Source organism: Oryctolagus cuniculus, chromosome 17 (assembly GCF_964237555.1).
Source record: "Oryctolagus cuniculus chromosome 17, mOryCun1.1, whole genome shotgun sequence".
NCBI lineage: Eukaryota > Metazoa > Chordata > Mammalia > Lagomorpha > Leporidae > Oryctolagus > Oryctolagus cuniculus.
The window spans coordinates 37,783,227-37,799,401 of record NC_091448.1 but is presented as its reverse complement, the minus strand read 5'-3'; the positions used below and the strand labels follow the sequence as shown (position 1 = coordinate 37,799,401).

Here is a 16,175-nt window from a genome sequence, read left to right as displayed (position 1 = left end):
CCGCAGTGCTTCCCTAAAATATCGGCATGTTCACCGACCAAGGACAGCTAAGCTTTCAAAGGGAGAAGATCAAAGTGCTGTCATCTTTTAATTTAATCCTTTTGTTGCATCAATGGTCTTAAGAGGGATGAGAGAGATCAAAATAAAAATGGAAACAAACTATATCTTTGTGGCTGTTGTGTTTTAGTCTTTTTTTTTTCTCAATTTGGGCCACAAAATAGGTCAGCTCCATTACTGATCAGCCTACCCACAAATATTTAAAACAAATTGAATTGCACACCCAATACCCATCACAATTACACCAGGCACAATAACTAAATTAGCAATTCAACAAAATAATTGGAAATGCGATTCTCTCTATTCCGCCAGCCTCCCTCGAGGGTTTAGCCGATCTATGGGGGAAAACTCGGCTTTCCTAATTCTGCAGCTAATTAGAGACACACTTGTAAATGAAGTTGTTTGTCTTAAAGTTGAAATTCTCTTCTGGGGGTGGGGGGAGTTGGGGAGCGGCGAGAGCGGCCTGTGAACACTACGGAGCACCCCGGCCTGGGTTCCAGCTGCCAGCCCAGCGGCAATGGCTGAAGCCCTGCAGGAGGGCCGGCCCGGCTGACTCCCGTCATGGGAGAGAGGCACGGTCCGGATGGCCAGGGCAGGCCTGTGGCCGGACAGCGCCCTGTGGGCTCGGGCTCCCCCCAGCCGCAGGCTGCAAGTCTCCCTTGGCCCACTTGCTCTGGCCACTCTTGGAGAAGCAATCCTGAGGTTTCAATTAGGCTGTCCTTGGCCTCTTTTTGTTCCTCCGGAAGGAACATCTCGGTTTAATTATATAACTGAGAACCAGGGCTTACAGGCGTCCCCGCTCACCCTCCTCCTCCAAGATCACAATGCGACCTTAAAATCCAAGTTCTCTGCTGGCTCCCGGGCTGGAGGCAGTGGTCAGGCCCCAGGCCGGCCGACCCTCCTGCACACACACCTGGGCCCAAGCACTCCCACCAGCAACAAAGGCCTGACCTTAGGAGCAAGGGGAGTGGGTGCGAGGCTGGCCCGCAGCTTCCCAGACCCTCCTAGAACGTCAGCTCCTGGGTGGCAGAGCCGAGGGACAGGAAGGAGCCCGCTCACATGCTGATAAGTGGATTCAAAAGCACCTGCTCCTTTCAGCTTATCTCTTCAAACAATATGAACCTGCAGTCACCAGAGTTAAAGTGTTCCGTATTAGCCTTACATTTAGCTCTTAAAACCAAGAGCAGTACGCTACGATGTTAAAGGACACAAGAGTCAAACCGGAGAATGAGCTCAAGCCACGGGGGAGTCAGCTCCCAAGCTAATCCCCGAGGACAGACAGGGCGGGGCTGGCCTCTGGGTGCCCTCTGGCCCACCCCGGGCGGGACGCGGCTCTGCCTCCCCACTTCGTCCACTTACCCCAGGTCTCTGGTGGACAGGCCACACTTGCACCGCCTCTCAGCTCTGGCCAGGGCCTTCCGCCTAGCCTGCTGGGTAGACACAGGTGTAGGAAGCAGGGAGCCTCACGGCCCGGGACAGCTGCAGCTCCTCTCCCTCATCTGTTGCTCATTAACCCCATTAAGTCTTGGTGCTGTTAGGATCTGGAAAAGGGTAAGAAACAGCCCCAAGGACCTGAACTGTCCAACACAGGGGCTACTGGCCGCATGTGCGCAGGGACAGCACGGCAACGGCACGACCGCATCCCATCATTCTAGAAAGCTCTATCGGACAGCCTCAGTCTAGATGCTCCAGAGTTGGCAGAGGCCTCTCCCGGGAGCGCCCGGCCTCACGGGAGGCAGGAAGGCGGCTGGCTGCTTGGCCAGAGGAACCAAGGCTTGGTGCTGTGCTGGCTGGGGAAAGGCAGCTGTCACGGAGCGGCAGGCTAATTGCTTTGTGCTCCTGCAGGCGACACCTGCATACTAACGCACCTGCTCTCAGAACCACTTTGAAGCCCCACCCAGGCGGCAGTGCCCCGAGCACCTGGCGACTGCCTCCTGCCAGCCTGAGCTCTCACCTCGGCGAATCCCCGCCTAAGCACCGATGCCAAGAGAGTTCCGAGCCTGGGCTTCCCAGAGTGCCAGCCAGGATTAACACCGCCCACCCGGTGGACGCAGCGGGCTCGGATCGGGCTTTTTTTTTTTTTAAGATTTATTTATATGAAAGGCAAAGAAGGGCAGTGGGGAGAGAGATTGGCCGGCTTATTCCCCAATAGGCCAGGCCGAAGCCAGGCTGGAGTGAAGTCCGAAGGAGAGGAGGGCACAGGAAGCCGCCTGGAGCCCAGGCCCCACCTGGCCAGCCCTGTGCCACAGTGCGGCCCTCACCAGAACCAAGGTGCCTGCACCCAGGCCACGCCTGCTGTGGGCTCAGCTCGCCTCCTGTGGCCACAGGCACCTGGGGCTGAGGCCTCCCTCAGGGCCGCAGGCCCTTCCCGCTGGGCACGCTCCTCTCACAGCCAGCCACACCCCCACCCCCACCCCCACCCCGGCCCAGGCAGCGCCCACCTAACTCGGCCAGGGGCCAATGGCAGCGCCACATGACCGTGAGCGCCTGGTCTGCGCAGCCTGGGCTCGCTTCCAGGTCAGTCCCCAAGACAGGAAGGGGCCATGGGTGTGTGACTGCCCCAGCGTCTGTGGGGACCGCACGCTCTTTTTCTAACATATCCGCGATGGGGGATTTTTCCTCCCAACACATTCTTTTAAATTTTCGGAGAAGCCAGCATCCTTGACCTCAGCAAATGACCTCCGAGACCCCTAACCCAGGGGAAATAAACCAAGCAGGCTTCCCTGGGAATGGAATGGTGCGGCTCTGGGGAGACCCCAGGCGAGGGGCAGGCAGGGCTGGCAGCCTGAGCCCGCCCGGCACCCGCTGCTCGCTCCACAGACTCACCGCAGACCAGGCCACAGGGATGCCCTGGCTCAGAGAGTTCGGTAAATGAACTTAAATTAACCAAATGTAAGTTAGGAGGGGCCGAAGTTGTGGCGTAGCGGGTAAAGCCTCCACCTGCAGTGCTGGAACCCATATGGGCGCTGGTTCAAGTCCTGGCTGCTCCACTTCCGATCCAGCTCTCTGCTGTGGCCTGGGAAAGCAGCGGAAGATGGCCCAAGTGCTTGGGTCCCTGGCTTCGGATGGACCCAGCTCCAGCCGTTGCAGCCATCTGGGGAGTGAACCAGCAGATGAAGACCTCTTTCTCTCTGCCTCTGCCTAACTCTGCCTTTCAAATAAATAAATAAATATTAAAAAAAAAAAAAAAAAAAAAAAACGAACGAAAGGAGACACAAAATGAGGTAGCTGAACTTACAGTCTCACTGGGCCAGTGCTGTGGTGTAGGTTAAGCTTCCGCCTGCAGCTGGCATCCCATATGGGCGCCAGTTCAAATCCTGCCTGCCTCACTTCTTCTGATCTAGCTCTCTGCTATGGCCTGGGAAAGCAGTGGAAGATGGCCCAAGTCCTTGGGCTCCTGCACTCATGTGGGAGACCCAGAAGAAGCTCCTGTCTTTGGACTGGTCCAGCTCCAGCCCTTGCAGACAATTGGGGAGTGAACCACTGGATGGAAGACCTCTCTGTCTCTCCCTCTCCCTGTAATTCTCCCTCTCAAATAGATGAGTCTTTTAAGAAAGGTCTTCCTTTGCTGTTGGTTCACCCTCCAATGGCCGCCGCGGCCGGCGCGCTGCGGCCAGCGCACCGCGCTGATCCGATGGCAGGAGCCAGGAGCCAGGTGCTTTTCCTGGTCTCCCATGGGGTGCAGGGCCCAAGCACCTGGGCCATCCTCCATTGCACTCCCTGGCCACAGCAGAGAGCTGGCCTGGAAGAGGGGCAACCGGGACAGAATCCGGTGCCCCGACCGGGACTAGAACCCGGTGTGCCGGCGCCGCTAGGCGGAGGATTAGCCTAGTGAGCCACGGCGCCGGCCTAAAATAATTTTTTTTAAAGAAATATTTAACATATGGGGATTTGAAAAGTAAAAACAAATGAAGGTCCAGGGCCAAGGTTTGCCCTTCTAAGATGCAAGGCGGGACAGCCGGTGGGCAGGTGAGGCAGACACTCTGATGCAGAATCAGCCTCCGCTCCCCTCCAACGTCCCCCATCTCTGTGTGCGGGGGGGCCCATGCAGACCCTGGCGCTAATGCATTTCACACAGAGTCTGCACCGTCCTGGGGAATGGCCTGAGGTCAGAATGAACATCACACTGGCATTAACTCGAAGCCTCCGACTGGGCTCCCTTGGGCTCAGACAGACCGAGGAGAAGAGGCGGCCATCTCGGAGGGGTTCGAGCTGCCTCTCTGTGCACGCTGCAGATGTAGACTCTTAGCCGGTGGGAGCTGGCTTTTCCTGGTGTCTTCTTCTGACACTCAGGGTTTCCAAATGACCCTCGGAAGGGGCCCAGGACACACCCTCATCGAAGTGCAGAGTAGAGGGAGACACAGGGAAACCTTCGTGGGAGGTCCCCAGGATAAAGGCAGGGTGAGCAGCTGGGGCAGGAAAACCACAGGGGAGCACCCAGCCCCAGCCCCGCAGAAGGGTTCCCTGGGGAGCAAGAACAAACCCCAGCATCACCCCCCAGGGCCAGTCTCAGCAGCCTGTTGCAGATGCCTGGTACGGTGAGGGAGACGACAGGGCAGGAGCTGAAAGCCAGACCATGTCCCGAGAACCTGCCCCGATCTGGGCCCTTGCACCTGACTCGCTTGACTCCTAAAAACGTAACATATGCCAAGAAAAACAAGCTTCAAAAAACACAACAGGCTTGAGGCACAAACGTTTTCCTGTAACACTATTCATAACAGCAAAAACCTGGAAGCAACGGAAGTGTAGCCAACACAGGGTTTGGTTAAATAGTAATAGTGCATATCCCGGATGGAATTAGTTAGCAATTAAAACATGGCACCTGCAGAATCAGGGAAATCCTCTTGTTTGGCACTGTTCTCAGCTGGTGGTGGATGTGTGCGACGCAGGGGGCAGGGAGCGGGTGTGGCAGGTGCGGGTGCACAGGTATTTTATTCTAGTACTTTTAAAGGGTGAGTAAAACAGTTCAGAGTCCAAAAGTAAGAACCAAGGCTTCCACCCTAACTGCTCCTTGTTTTTTTTCTACTGAGAACCACTGGGGACATTCCTGGTACCTACACAGGGAAGCACTACAATGTTAATACTGAGAAGTGCTTGTGTCCGGGTGGTGGGATCTGAGCTGAATCAAACAGAATAGGCAAGAAGCCAGCCTTCCCGCTCTCTGTCCTGAAGGGAGTGGCCCCACGCGGCGGCCCCCACTCCCAGGGTGCTGCAGACCTGGCCGGCAGCCTTGCTTGCATCTGCTATGTGCAGCCCATAGCCTTGCTGCCCTTCCTGCTGAGGTCTCCAAGGCCAACGAGTGTCGTGTGTGAAGCACTCAGCTGGGCAAAAATAAAATAAGCAAACTGCACACAAAAGAGAGGAATGCTTCAGTCAACACTGAAAAAGGGCTCTGGATTGAAACTCTTGATAACTGTTCTCAACTCATTTAAAAATCAGCATTAGCTACCAAAATGTAAAGTATTAGTTTTATTAAAATGCAAATCAATCAACTAATCTGTCTTTCTAGTAACAGTTGAATTGCAGTATCCGTGTCAATTAAAATAGTTTCCAATTTATTCTTGGCTGGAAGGAGGGTAGTCTCGTGAATTTTAAAACGCAGGCCTCCCTTTAGTGAGCTTTCTGTCAGTTCCTTTTTCATCTCCCCTGTTTCTAGCTCATTTTAATTAAACATGCTGGACTCCAAATACTTTGCAGAACCTTTTTAACCCATCTTCATCAGATGAAGAGTGGCTCCAGCCTTGGGAGGGAAGGCGTCGGCTCACCAGTTTCACGGAGCAGGCCACTGCCCTGCCACTGTGCCGCGCACCAGCCAGAATCCTCGGGCCACGCGGACAGGACTGCACATCCTCCTGCATTTTCAAAAGGGATCATTTGAAAATGGGTGAATGCAGGGGAATGCTCCCATTTCTGCTGGCTGATCTTTTGGGTAGCTGGGGACACACTGCAAGTTAAACGTGTCCCTGACAATCAAGCCCAAGAACAAGTGCTGAGACAAGAAGCCAATCACCATGAACTGAGGTGGTAAAGATGGGGAGATGGAGAAGACCCCTCTCCACTTGCCCCATCCCGAGCTCAGCACATGGAGATTACACTCGGGCCTCACTCCAAAGTCCAGCTCCAGGCACACAGGATTCCTGGGCAGGAAAGACCTGGTTTTTGGTCTTGACACTGCAAAACAGTGGCACAGCAGAATGAGATACCATTTGGGACGTCAACATCCTGTACACAAAGGCCTGGGATAGAGCTAGAGCCCACCTGCACTTCCCATCTGGCTGCCAGCTAATGCACCTGGAAGGCAGTGGAGGCCGGCCCAGGTACTTGGGAACTTGCCACCCTCCTGGGATCAGGATGCAGCTCCTGGCTTCTAGCTTCAGCCTGCCCCAGCCTCGGCTGTTGCAGGTATTTGGGGAGTGAACCAGTGGACAGGAGATCTTTCTGTGTCTCCGTCTCTTGCTCACTCGTTCTCTCCTTCTGTCACTATGCCTTCCAAATAAATAAATGAAAAATGAAAATCAAACCCAGACTTTGAAAACAGGGGTCGGCGCTGTGGAACAGCAGGTGAAGCCACCGCCTGCAGTGCTGGCATCCCATATGGGTGCTGGTTCAAGTCCCGGCTGCTCCACTTCCAATCCAGCTCTCTGCTCTGGCCTGGGAAAACAGAAGATGGCCCAAGTCCTTGGGCCCCTGCACTCACGTGGGAGACCTGGAGGAAGCTCCTGACTCCTGGCTTTGGATCAGCACAACTCCGGCCATTGCGGCCAGCTGGGGAGTGAACCAGCAGATGGAAGACCTCTTTTTCTGTCTCTACCTCTCTCTGTCTCTCCTTCTTTATCTGTGTAACTCTTTCAAATAAATAAATAAATCTTTAAAAAACAAACAAACAAACAAACAAAAAAAAAACAGTGACTGCTTCCTAAATACAACTGGCCTCACTTGCCTGGATTCAGCATTTCTCCCCTAAACCTGCAGCGCTAACGAGAAACAGGGCACAGGACGCAGGAGATGGGCAGACTTAACCCAGGCACACCCATCACGCACATTCCTTATGCAAGATAATCTGCGCTGCATATTGACCACAGCAGGCCAATAAATCCCCCTTATGGGGATTTAATTTCCAGCTTTTGACCTTTGGATGAAAAACAAGTGAATCATCTCTTCCTGCTAGATTTACACCAAAGCTAATCTCAATAATGTGATTTAGGAATGGCGAGAACAGAAGAGGACTCTGGAAGAGTCTTCCCACGAGAAAAGCAGCAACAAGAAAGCAGCCAGAGATGTGCACTCGGTTACCAACAGCAGCCATCTCAGTCACAGGGCTTCCTCGGGGCACTGACGCCAGGCTGGCGAGGACTCCCTGCTCCTCAGCGCCCTGACAAACCAGGGCACGGCGTCCACCGGAAGCAGCATCCCGCTCCATGGCTGTTTCCTCTGAAACATGATTTGTAACTGACACATCACAATTGCGCACATCCACGGAGTCTGATATGATGCTCCATCAGCTGTCGTGCTGTGGAACGAGTAACCCGAGCCGCGTAGCACAGCCAGCATCTGACTTGCTTCTCGTTTTGTGCAAGACATTCAGAACTCACTAACTTGTTTTGAAACAGAACACACTGACTGTAGTCGCCCTTCTGTGCAACAGATCTCAAAACTCACTCCTCACCAGCTCAAACTCGACACATGACCGCCAACTCCCAGCCCCTGAGGACCATCCTGCCCCTCACTTCTGGGCTCGAAGTTTTCAGAGCCGGCACCTGAGTCAGCCGGCACGGACTTCTCTCTGCCTGGTTCAGTTCATTCAGCATAACGTCCCCCAGGTTCATCCACGCTGTCCCGAATGACAGAATTTCCTTCCTTTTCAAGGCTGAGTACTATTCCATTGTATATATAGAACACATTTTCTTTATTCATACTTCCATATAAGGAACACAAACAACTCAGCAGAAACAGAACAATTCACTTAAAAAATGACAAAAGACAGAAGTCTATCAAAAGCAGATATGCAAGTGGCCAACAGCATCACTAACCCCGAGGGACAGGCAATGAGCTCACCTGCTGGAACGGCCATCACCCTGGAGACAACAAGAACGCGTGCTGGCGAGGGCATGACGAGCAGGAGCCCTTGCACAGCCACTGTGGGAACACACACGGCGGTGCCTGGAAGCGCTCAAACACAGCTGCCGTATGACCAAGCAACCCTGCCTCTGGGCTTTACACAAGGGAACTGGAGTCACTCCCACAATTCCCAACACCCAAGACACAGAAGCAACCTAAATGTTCATTAAGGGGTGAACAGATACAGAAATGCAAAGCTTTCTATTGTGCGTAGGAGGCCTTCCCGACAAACGTGCATCCTGCCAGAGCTCTGCCAGCCTCCCCTGAGCTACTCAGGAAAGCACAGGTGGGGGTGGCGGTGACACCCATCTTTGGTTGTGGTGGGCGAAGGGCATGGGCCTGGAGGTCCCTTGCAGGCCTTAGGCACGTGTTCTCAAGAGAGCATCTGCCCGGGACTGCCCTGCTAGCTGAACCCATCAAGTCAACGGTCCATCTGGACGAACAGCCCGATTGGCTGAGGCGCTGCTGGGTGCTGAGAGGGCCGCACTGGGCCTGCAGCTGGGGACGAGGGAAGCCGTCAGTCCTGGGGGCCTTCGTCGGGAGGGTTGAGCTGGCCAAAGAGGGATCGATACAGCTCTGTCCTGGAAAAGAAACCAAACAAACTGGTTAACACTTTGGCTAGCTTTTCAAGGTTACAAGGAAAGCAAGAAGCTGTGAAGGACCCTAATCTGCTTCTCCAATTGAAAACACAGCCATATAATTAAAAAGGCATCCCACAGCTCTTGTTCACAAATATATGGGAATCAGATAGTGAGCTATGTCAACAGTCCGGTGTGGCTGGAAACCCTGTCTCTAGGGAATGAGTTTTCTGTCCGTCCGCCCTTTGCAGAGGGCTCTTCAAGTAAGAAGACAAGATGGAATATTTTAATAGGAGGCATGAGACTGCCACGCCACGAGGAGGATTCAATCAGACACGAGATGCAGGGGATATAATTTAGTTTCCATACATTTTCTTGGACTTGGCAGTACTAGAAAAACAATGAAAATGACCCAGCAACAAGATTCCAATTACCATCATGTGTGCAGCTGTTTAGGAGCAAGGCAAGGCCCTCCCCACTGCCCAGTCCCTCTTTCTCTGCTCTCAGCCTAATAAACAATTTGATTGGCTAATTTATTTCCAAAGTTGGGTTTTGCCATAAAAACAAATCACTACATGCTAGGGTCTTGGGTTCTTGAAAATAAATGATGACTTCCAACCTGTGCTCCTGTTATTAAATGCAGCACACAAACAAAACATCTGGCCAAAGGGGGCCAGCGCTGTGGCACAGTAGCTTAAGTCTCCGCCTGCAGTGCCCATATAGACATCGGTTCAAGTCCTGTCACTTCTGATCTAGCTCTCTACCCAAAGGCCTGGGAGAGCAGTGGAAGATGACCAACGTCCCTGGGCCCCTACACCCATGTGGGAGACCTGGAAGAAATGCCTTGCTCCTGGCTTCGGATCAGCTCAGCTCCGGCTGTTGCAGCCATTTGGAGAGTGAACCAGCAGATGGAAGACCTTTCTCTCTCACCGCCCCATCTCCCATCTGTACTCTGCCTTTCAAATGAATAAATAAATCTTACAAACAAACAAACAAACAAAAAACACCACCTGGCCAAGACTGGGAAATCTCAAAGCAGGGAGACCCTTCCTGTTGCTATGACACAAACTCCAGAGGGCTTTCCTGTGGATGGAGCATTCTTACACAGGTGAGAATGTTCCTGACAAGGGACAGGGGCGGGGCGGGTGGGGAGCTGCACAAGGCCAACTCAAGCAGGCGGCTCATGTGTGCACTCCGCACAAAGGGCCAGCCACCACCCTCACAGGACGGTGGGCACCCAGCACAGGGCATGGACCAGGAGTCAACACCCCCAAGGAGGAAGTCATGCTTGCTCTGACATGTTCACAGCCCAACTGAAAATACAGCCTGCCTTCCTTGTTAAGAAAACTGGTTTTCAGGGACCAGGGTTGTGGTGTAGCTGGTAAAGCCACTGCCTGAGACCCTGACATCCCATATGGGCACAGGTTCCTGTCCCGGCTTCGCCACTTCGGTTCCGGCTCTCTGTTAATGTGCCTGGGAAAGCAGAGGAAGATAACCCAAGTCCTTGGGCCTCTGCCACCATGTGGAAGACCCAGATGGAGTTTTTGGAGCCTGGTGTTCAACCTGATGCAGTCCTGGATGTTGTGGCTGTCTGGGGAATGAACCAACAGATGGAAGATCTCTCTCTCTGTCCTTCCCTCCCTGTAACTCCTTCAAATAAATAAATAAATCTTCAAAAAAGGAAGGGAGGAAGGAAGGAAAGAAAGAAGGAGGGGAAGAAAACTGGCTCTTAAAATGCCCATTACCCGAAAGTCATCACCAGCAAACCTTACTTTAAACATAAACCAAGGGGCAGCACTGCTGCAGGGCAGCTTAAGCTGCCGTTTGTGCAGCCAGCATCTCCTATCTGAGAGCCAGTTTGAGTCCTGGCTGCTCCACTTCTGATCCAGCTCCCTGCTAATGCTCCTGGGAGGGCAGAGGCAGATGGCCCAAATACCTGGATTCCTGCAACCATTGTGGGAAACCTACCTAGTGAGTTCCTGGCCCCCGGCTTTTGGTTGGCCCAATCTTGGCTGTGGTGACCATTTGGGGAGTGAACCAGAGAAGGAAGATTTCTCTCACTCTGGCCATCAAGTAAACGAGCAAATAAATCTTTAAGGGGGAAAAAAAAAACCCTCACCTTCCAAATAGCTATTTTAGTTCACCAAGACAGATTAGTCTTTGTGTGTCTGTATGTGTGTATGTGTGTGAATCACCCTGCTAAAGTTGTGGACAGGAAGAGAAAAGTATTAGAATCAGGAAATTCAGCCACAGGACTAGTGTAACAGAGTTTTAGACAAGGAAGGAGTGAATACCTTAAAGAAGAAACCACAAAAGCTGCAGTGGTAAATGGTCTTTACCAAGTCGGGAGTACAGAACAAGACAAGATGGGGAGGGACAGTGCTGGCAGGAAAACAACGGCTCTCCAATTTTACTGCAGGAATTTTATCCCAAGAATGGCTGGTCCCTTCACCCTGAACCACTAAGCAGCCGCTGGGCATACAAAGCAGGCAGGGTCTCCAGGCACCGTCCATCTCCTTTGTTCCTCTGTGGCACATCTGTGCCCCTCGCCCCACCCAGCCTGCAAGGCGCAGGCAGGTGGAGGCAGCTTCAGACCAAATGCATGCCTGGCTTCCAGGTCGCGCCCTCGCAAGGCCAGCAGCAGCACCTGGCCAGCCTTCATCCCACCACACCACAGCCTGCCGACTTGCCAGCAAACACAAGTCCCTCTAGCCATTTCTATTAAAAAAAAAAAAAAATGAAATGGCATTAAGGGGAGAGTTGCTGTGACAAAAAGGACAGTATGGCTTTAAGACGCCACGGGCAGAGCAGAAGCACAATGCTATTTAGCCCATCACCATCACACCCTCCCCGCCTCGCCAGCCCCAGACCCCATCATTACCCCCGAGCAAATGCTTTCACTGGCGTGCACTGTCAGCGGAGCGCCCGGCGCAGGCAGCAGTTCCGGTGCGCAGCGGGGCTCGGCAGGCAGCAGCGGGGGAGACGCTGCCCCCGCGTTTCGATAGAGCATCATTTCACACTCAGGTGGGCAAAGCTGGCAACACGGGCACACAGGCAGCTGCTTGCTGCAAGGCGGCCTGGGAAGCCGAGTGGTCTGGGTTCTTAAAATGTCTTATGGAGGGAGAGAGATGATTCCCATCTAAAAGTCCCCAAGCAATTTCAAGTTTTATGTCCTTCTCAGCCACTACCCCCATCAGGGCCGTGTCCGCCTGCGGAGTGCCTCTGTCACTTGCGTTCCTGCAGGCTGCACTGGCTCTTCTGCTCCCTTGGATTCCCCAGGCACACCTCCCTGGGGTCCAGGAGCAGCAGCAGGAGGGTTCAGCAGGTGCACGGCCCAGCCCAGGCAGAGGTCACTGCGGGCAAACCCATGGATGAACTTCGCAAAGCCCCACGTGCCCCTCACACCCCTGCAGGTGTGACAGGAAGGTTTTCACAGGAAGCAGAGTCACAAAGGATGCAACTACCAGAATGTTTGCAATATTAGCTTTTAAAAGCAAAACTATGACATCCCATTTGTGAAGTACCCAATGGAATCTCATTCATTTAACAAACAAACTGTTTAACTTGGAAATCTGACACCTTTTTCTTCTTAAATGTGTATATCCACTTGACTTCTAATATAATAATTTTTACTTATTTTATTGATCAACCTGTTATACAAGTATATAAATGGAAATATTTTTGAACTTTTTGAAATTTAAAAAACAGAAAGGAGAAGTGATTAAAATTTTTCTTCTATGTTGAGTTATCACTACAGTTATCAGGATATAATTGATATATTCAATGACACTCTAGTACAATGTATCACAATTTTAGTGACAATTTAATATAATTATGCCCCCCATCACTATACAAGTACATCTCTCAACGATATCCGATATCCACGAGGGTTTTCCTTCTGCTGTTCAAGGATCTAAGGAAGAAAATTACTTATTGCTACAATGGAAGAGGATTCAGCATCAGCTCTATTCCTTTATTGTGTTAACAGATGTAGGCATCGAGAAATTCTGTCACAAACAAATATGAAGGTATTTCAAAAAAAAGTTCAAGTCCCCACACTTTTCTCAGAATGTGGCATTTTCCACAAACACCGGAGCACCCTCCCCGCCAGGGGTGGGAGCGACTACAGCGGGGTCACTGAGTTCTTTCACTCACACAGCTGTCTCAAACCTGCTGTGACCCATCCTCAGCATTTGCTTGGTCAGTCCCTGCACCCACATTTCCAATGGCCCCTGTGCTTGGTGTCCTGGATGTGTCCCCAGCCCGGGGTGAGGCCCAAGCTTAGAGACAGGCTTGAGGTGGCCTCCTGGTCAGGCGGGAGGACGGTGAAGGCCAGGTAAGGAGAACCCACCATTCTGGCACAGCTGTATCCCATCCCCTGCAGTTCTCTCTGCCTGGCAAGTCTTGGCAAACCCAGGATGATGGCTGAGGCACAGGGGCCCTGAAGTTCTCCCCAGACCCAAAAATGGTGCTAGATGTGGAGCTGGGGCTTAGAGAAAGATGAAAACATCTGAAACCAACAAAACATGCCCAAATCCCTTACTGCAGCCCAGGAGAAGCAAACTGTAGAAAACGAGGACCAGACAGTTCTGCTGTGGCAGCCCCCCCACACTGCACCCTGCCTAACTGGGACTGAGCAGTACAGCGAAGCGCACCATGGTCCTGCGAGTCAATCTGGTCTCCATTGCCTCTCCAGGGTGAGTGCAGACGTGAATACTGGAGGACCCCTTACGGCTATGCATAATGAACTTGGCTTAAAAATACATAATTCCTGCTCCCTATCACATTAAGAATCAAGATCTGAATCACTGATCTGAAATGTTCCTCTCCCCTTGCACGCTCCTGGTCTCAATGGCCAGTGGGAACGTCCACTGTAGAAAACGCATTAACAGGGGCGGTGTGCAGGACGACCACCCACGCGGTAATTAACAGGGCCCGACCTAAGGCAGAAGGTCGCCAGCAGAGGCCCTTCCTTGAATTAAAATTTAACTCATCCTTTATTGCAACCTACAAACGCAAGTAATGAGCACTAACATTTTTATTTCTTTTAAACTGTCATTTAGGCTGTAGAGGGGATAATTACCTATCTCTGGTGTAGTAAGGTTTTATAACCCTTAGTGAGGCATTTTCTAATTTAATATTTTTACTATATTATCATAAAAACTGTTTCTGGAAAAAAATCATCATGGATTAGCAGCCATTTTCCATAAAGACAGACCGTGTGTGCGCGTGCGCGTGTTCGGATTCAGCTCCGTTATTATGTGATTCTCTGGACAGACCGAAAGTACACCCAGGTTAGCTAGCTGTGAGATGCAACCACTTCCACGGCAAAGATGGTCTGTAATGAAATGGGGGTGCATGTGTATAAAAATGCAGCCCTGGCCAGACACGAGGACACATGCACTTCTCGCAGATCATCATCTCTCGCCATGTTATTTGGGTGCACAGTACAAAGGGGCATATAAACCTGCAAATGGTCTGTGCGGGGCTTTCAATTTGCTAGGTCAGTAGCTTGCATTGTTGGGGATTCTGGAGGAATTCCACTGTCTGCTCTCGGAAAGACCACACTCTCCTCTCCCGCCCTGGAAACCCCCAAGCTGCCAAGACACCCCCATGGCTGTTCCCACTTGCTCCTGTGGGCAAAAGCAGGGGACAGCAGAGAGCAGCTGCCCCACTGTGCCTAGAGAAACCTGTCTAGCCTCCCAGAATACACCAGGGTCTCCAAGCAAGCATTACATGTTGGTCTCCTGCACGTCAGTGAAGGCAATGTTGCTACTTTCCTGATTAAAATCATATGTATAATCTGCCCTTGATTGAAACTTCATTTGTGGCTCCACAGGGGAGAGTATTCCCAAATATACAAGATACACCCCAGAATGCATCCTTGCCTTTCTTTCCTCTCTCCTGGGTGCCGGAGGAACCCCTTGACCCAGTCCGTTAGACATACCCAGAAGATCAAGGGAAAATGACAAAAGGATAGGAAGACAAAGTCAGACCAAGGGTTCCAATTCTGGCACGTCTGGCGAAGTGTGGATCAAGGTGGAAAGCTCGGGAGGAGTCAGCTTGGGGGTGGTTGGTGCCCAAATACACATGCGTGCCTGCTCCCAGCCGCAGATGACACGGCACGCTTTTACAAATCACTGGTAATGCGGCTGAGGCCACCCTACACACGTGCTTCTGTCTTACCTAGTGCTGTGGAAGCCTGTAAACATGTACCAGACTATATGCTCTCCAGCCTCAAAACACAACACACAGGTCTAATGAATTCAAACCAACTGGTTTCTAGTGCTGCGCTGACCTTCATTGGGTGACAAAAGACAGGAGAGGCACTGCAGAAGGCAGGCAGGGAGAATGCACGCAGTGTCACCCAGGACAGCCCACTGCACAGGGGAGACACAAAAACACCCAACTCTGCTCTCCTGTGCCCCGCACCCACGGCCCTGGTCCCTCCAGGCCACGAGAGGAACAGTGCTCACGGCTTTTCCCTGTGGCAGCACTGCATCCTTGTGATGTTTCCCCCACTAAATCTGTCATTTCCTGTGTTAACCGGCTGCAGTTTCCTCCAGGGCTCGGGGCACAAAGCCTTCTTGCCAGCCTGACGGAACTCCTGGGAGCCCTCCTGTCTGCCGGGGCCCTGTAGGAAGGCCCCTGAGTCCCCCGAGCCAATCTCGCCACTGCCAGCACAGTCTCTCAGCTCAGGGCAGGCAGAGCAGGGCTCCATGGCCTCCACAGAGCTGCCACTGTCCATTACATGCCCAGGGCATTCCAAATGTCCGCTGTAGAAGACGCCTTGCCGATGACCACTTGGCAGTGCTACTCATCCCAAACAAAAGCCGTCCATCCTGCCTGGCGGAAACCCAAGGGGACCAAGGGCAAATGCTACTGCTGCTCCACAACGTCTCGGAGATGCACAGAGATTATGGGACAACAGTTTCTTTTTCTTTTTAAAATATATCTGAAAGACAGAAAGAAAGAGAGAGAGAGAGAGAGACAGAGACTGTTCATCCTGGTTTACTCCCCAAAAGCCCCAGTAGCTGGGGCTGGGCTAAGCTGAAGCCAGGAGTCAGGAACTCCCTCCAGTTCTCCCAAGTGGGTGACAGGGACCCAACTACTTCTTGGGCCATCATCTGATGCCTCCTAGGGATTAACAGAAAACTGAATTCGACGCAGAGGAAGGACTTGGATCGAGAACTCCTGTATGAGATGCAGGCATCCCAAGCAGCGGCTTAACCCTCTGGGCCACAACACTTCCTCCACAACAGCTTTCTTTCATGAATATTTAATCAAACCAGAAGTGCAAGTTTAACAGAAGTCCTTAAGTAGTAACAGCCACCCAAAATAAAGCAAATCACTTTCACAAGGTGTAATACCGCAGAGGCCACAGCTGGAGTCCGACCTGGTTCTGATTTGGGTGCAGCTCCT

At 52.2% G+C, this 16,175-nt stretch overlaps 1 protein-coding gene across 4 annotated transcripts in view; it reads right to left on the bottom strand.

The window, feature by feature from the left end:
- Positions 1-7,944: 7,944 nt before the first annotated feature.
- Positions 7,945-16,175, bottom strand: part of AATF (apoptosis antagonizing transcription factor) — a 123,824-nt gene continuing 115,593 nt past the window's right edge. For 2 of the 4 annotated variants that reach the window (XM_008271166.4, XM_070061046.1), the window contains one exon: positions 7,945-8,756. In XM_008271166.4, the coding sequence (XP_008269388.1) occupies positions 8,693-8,756 (64 nt within the window). In that variant the 3' untranslated portion in view covers positions 7,945-8,692. Of the gene's footprint in view, positions 8,757-12,697; positions 15,709-16,175 lie in introns of those variants that run through there. The other 2 variants (XM_051824700.2, XM_051824701.2) reach the window with 2 other exon arrangements.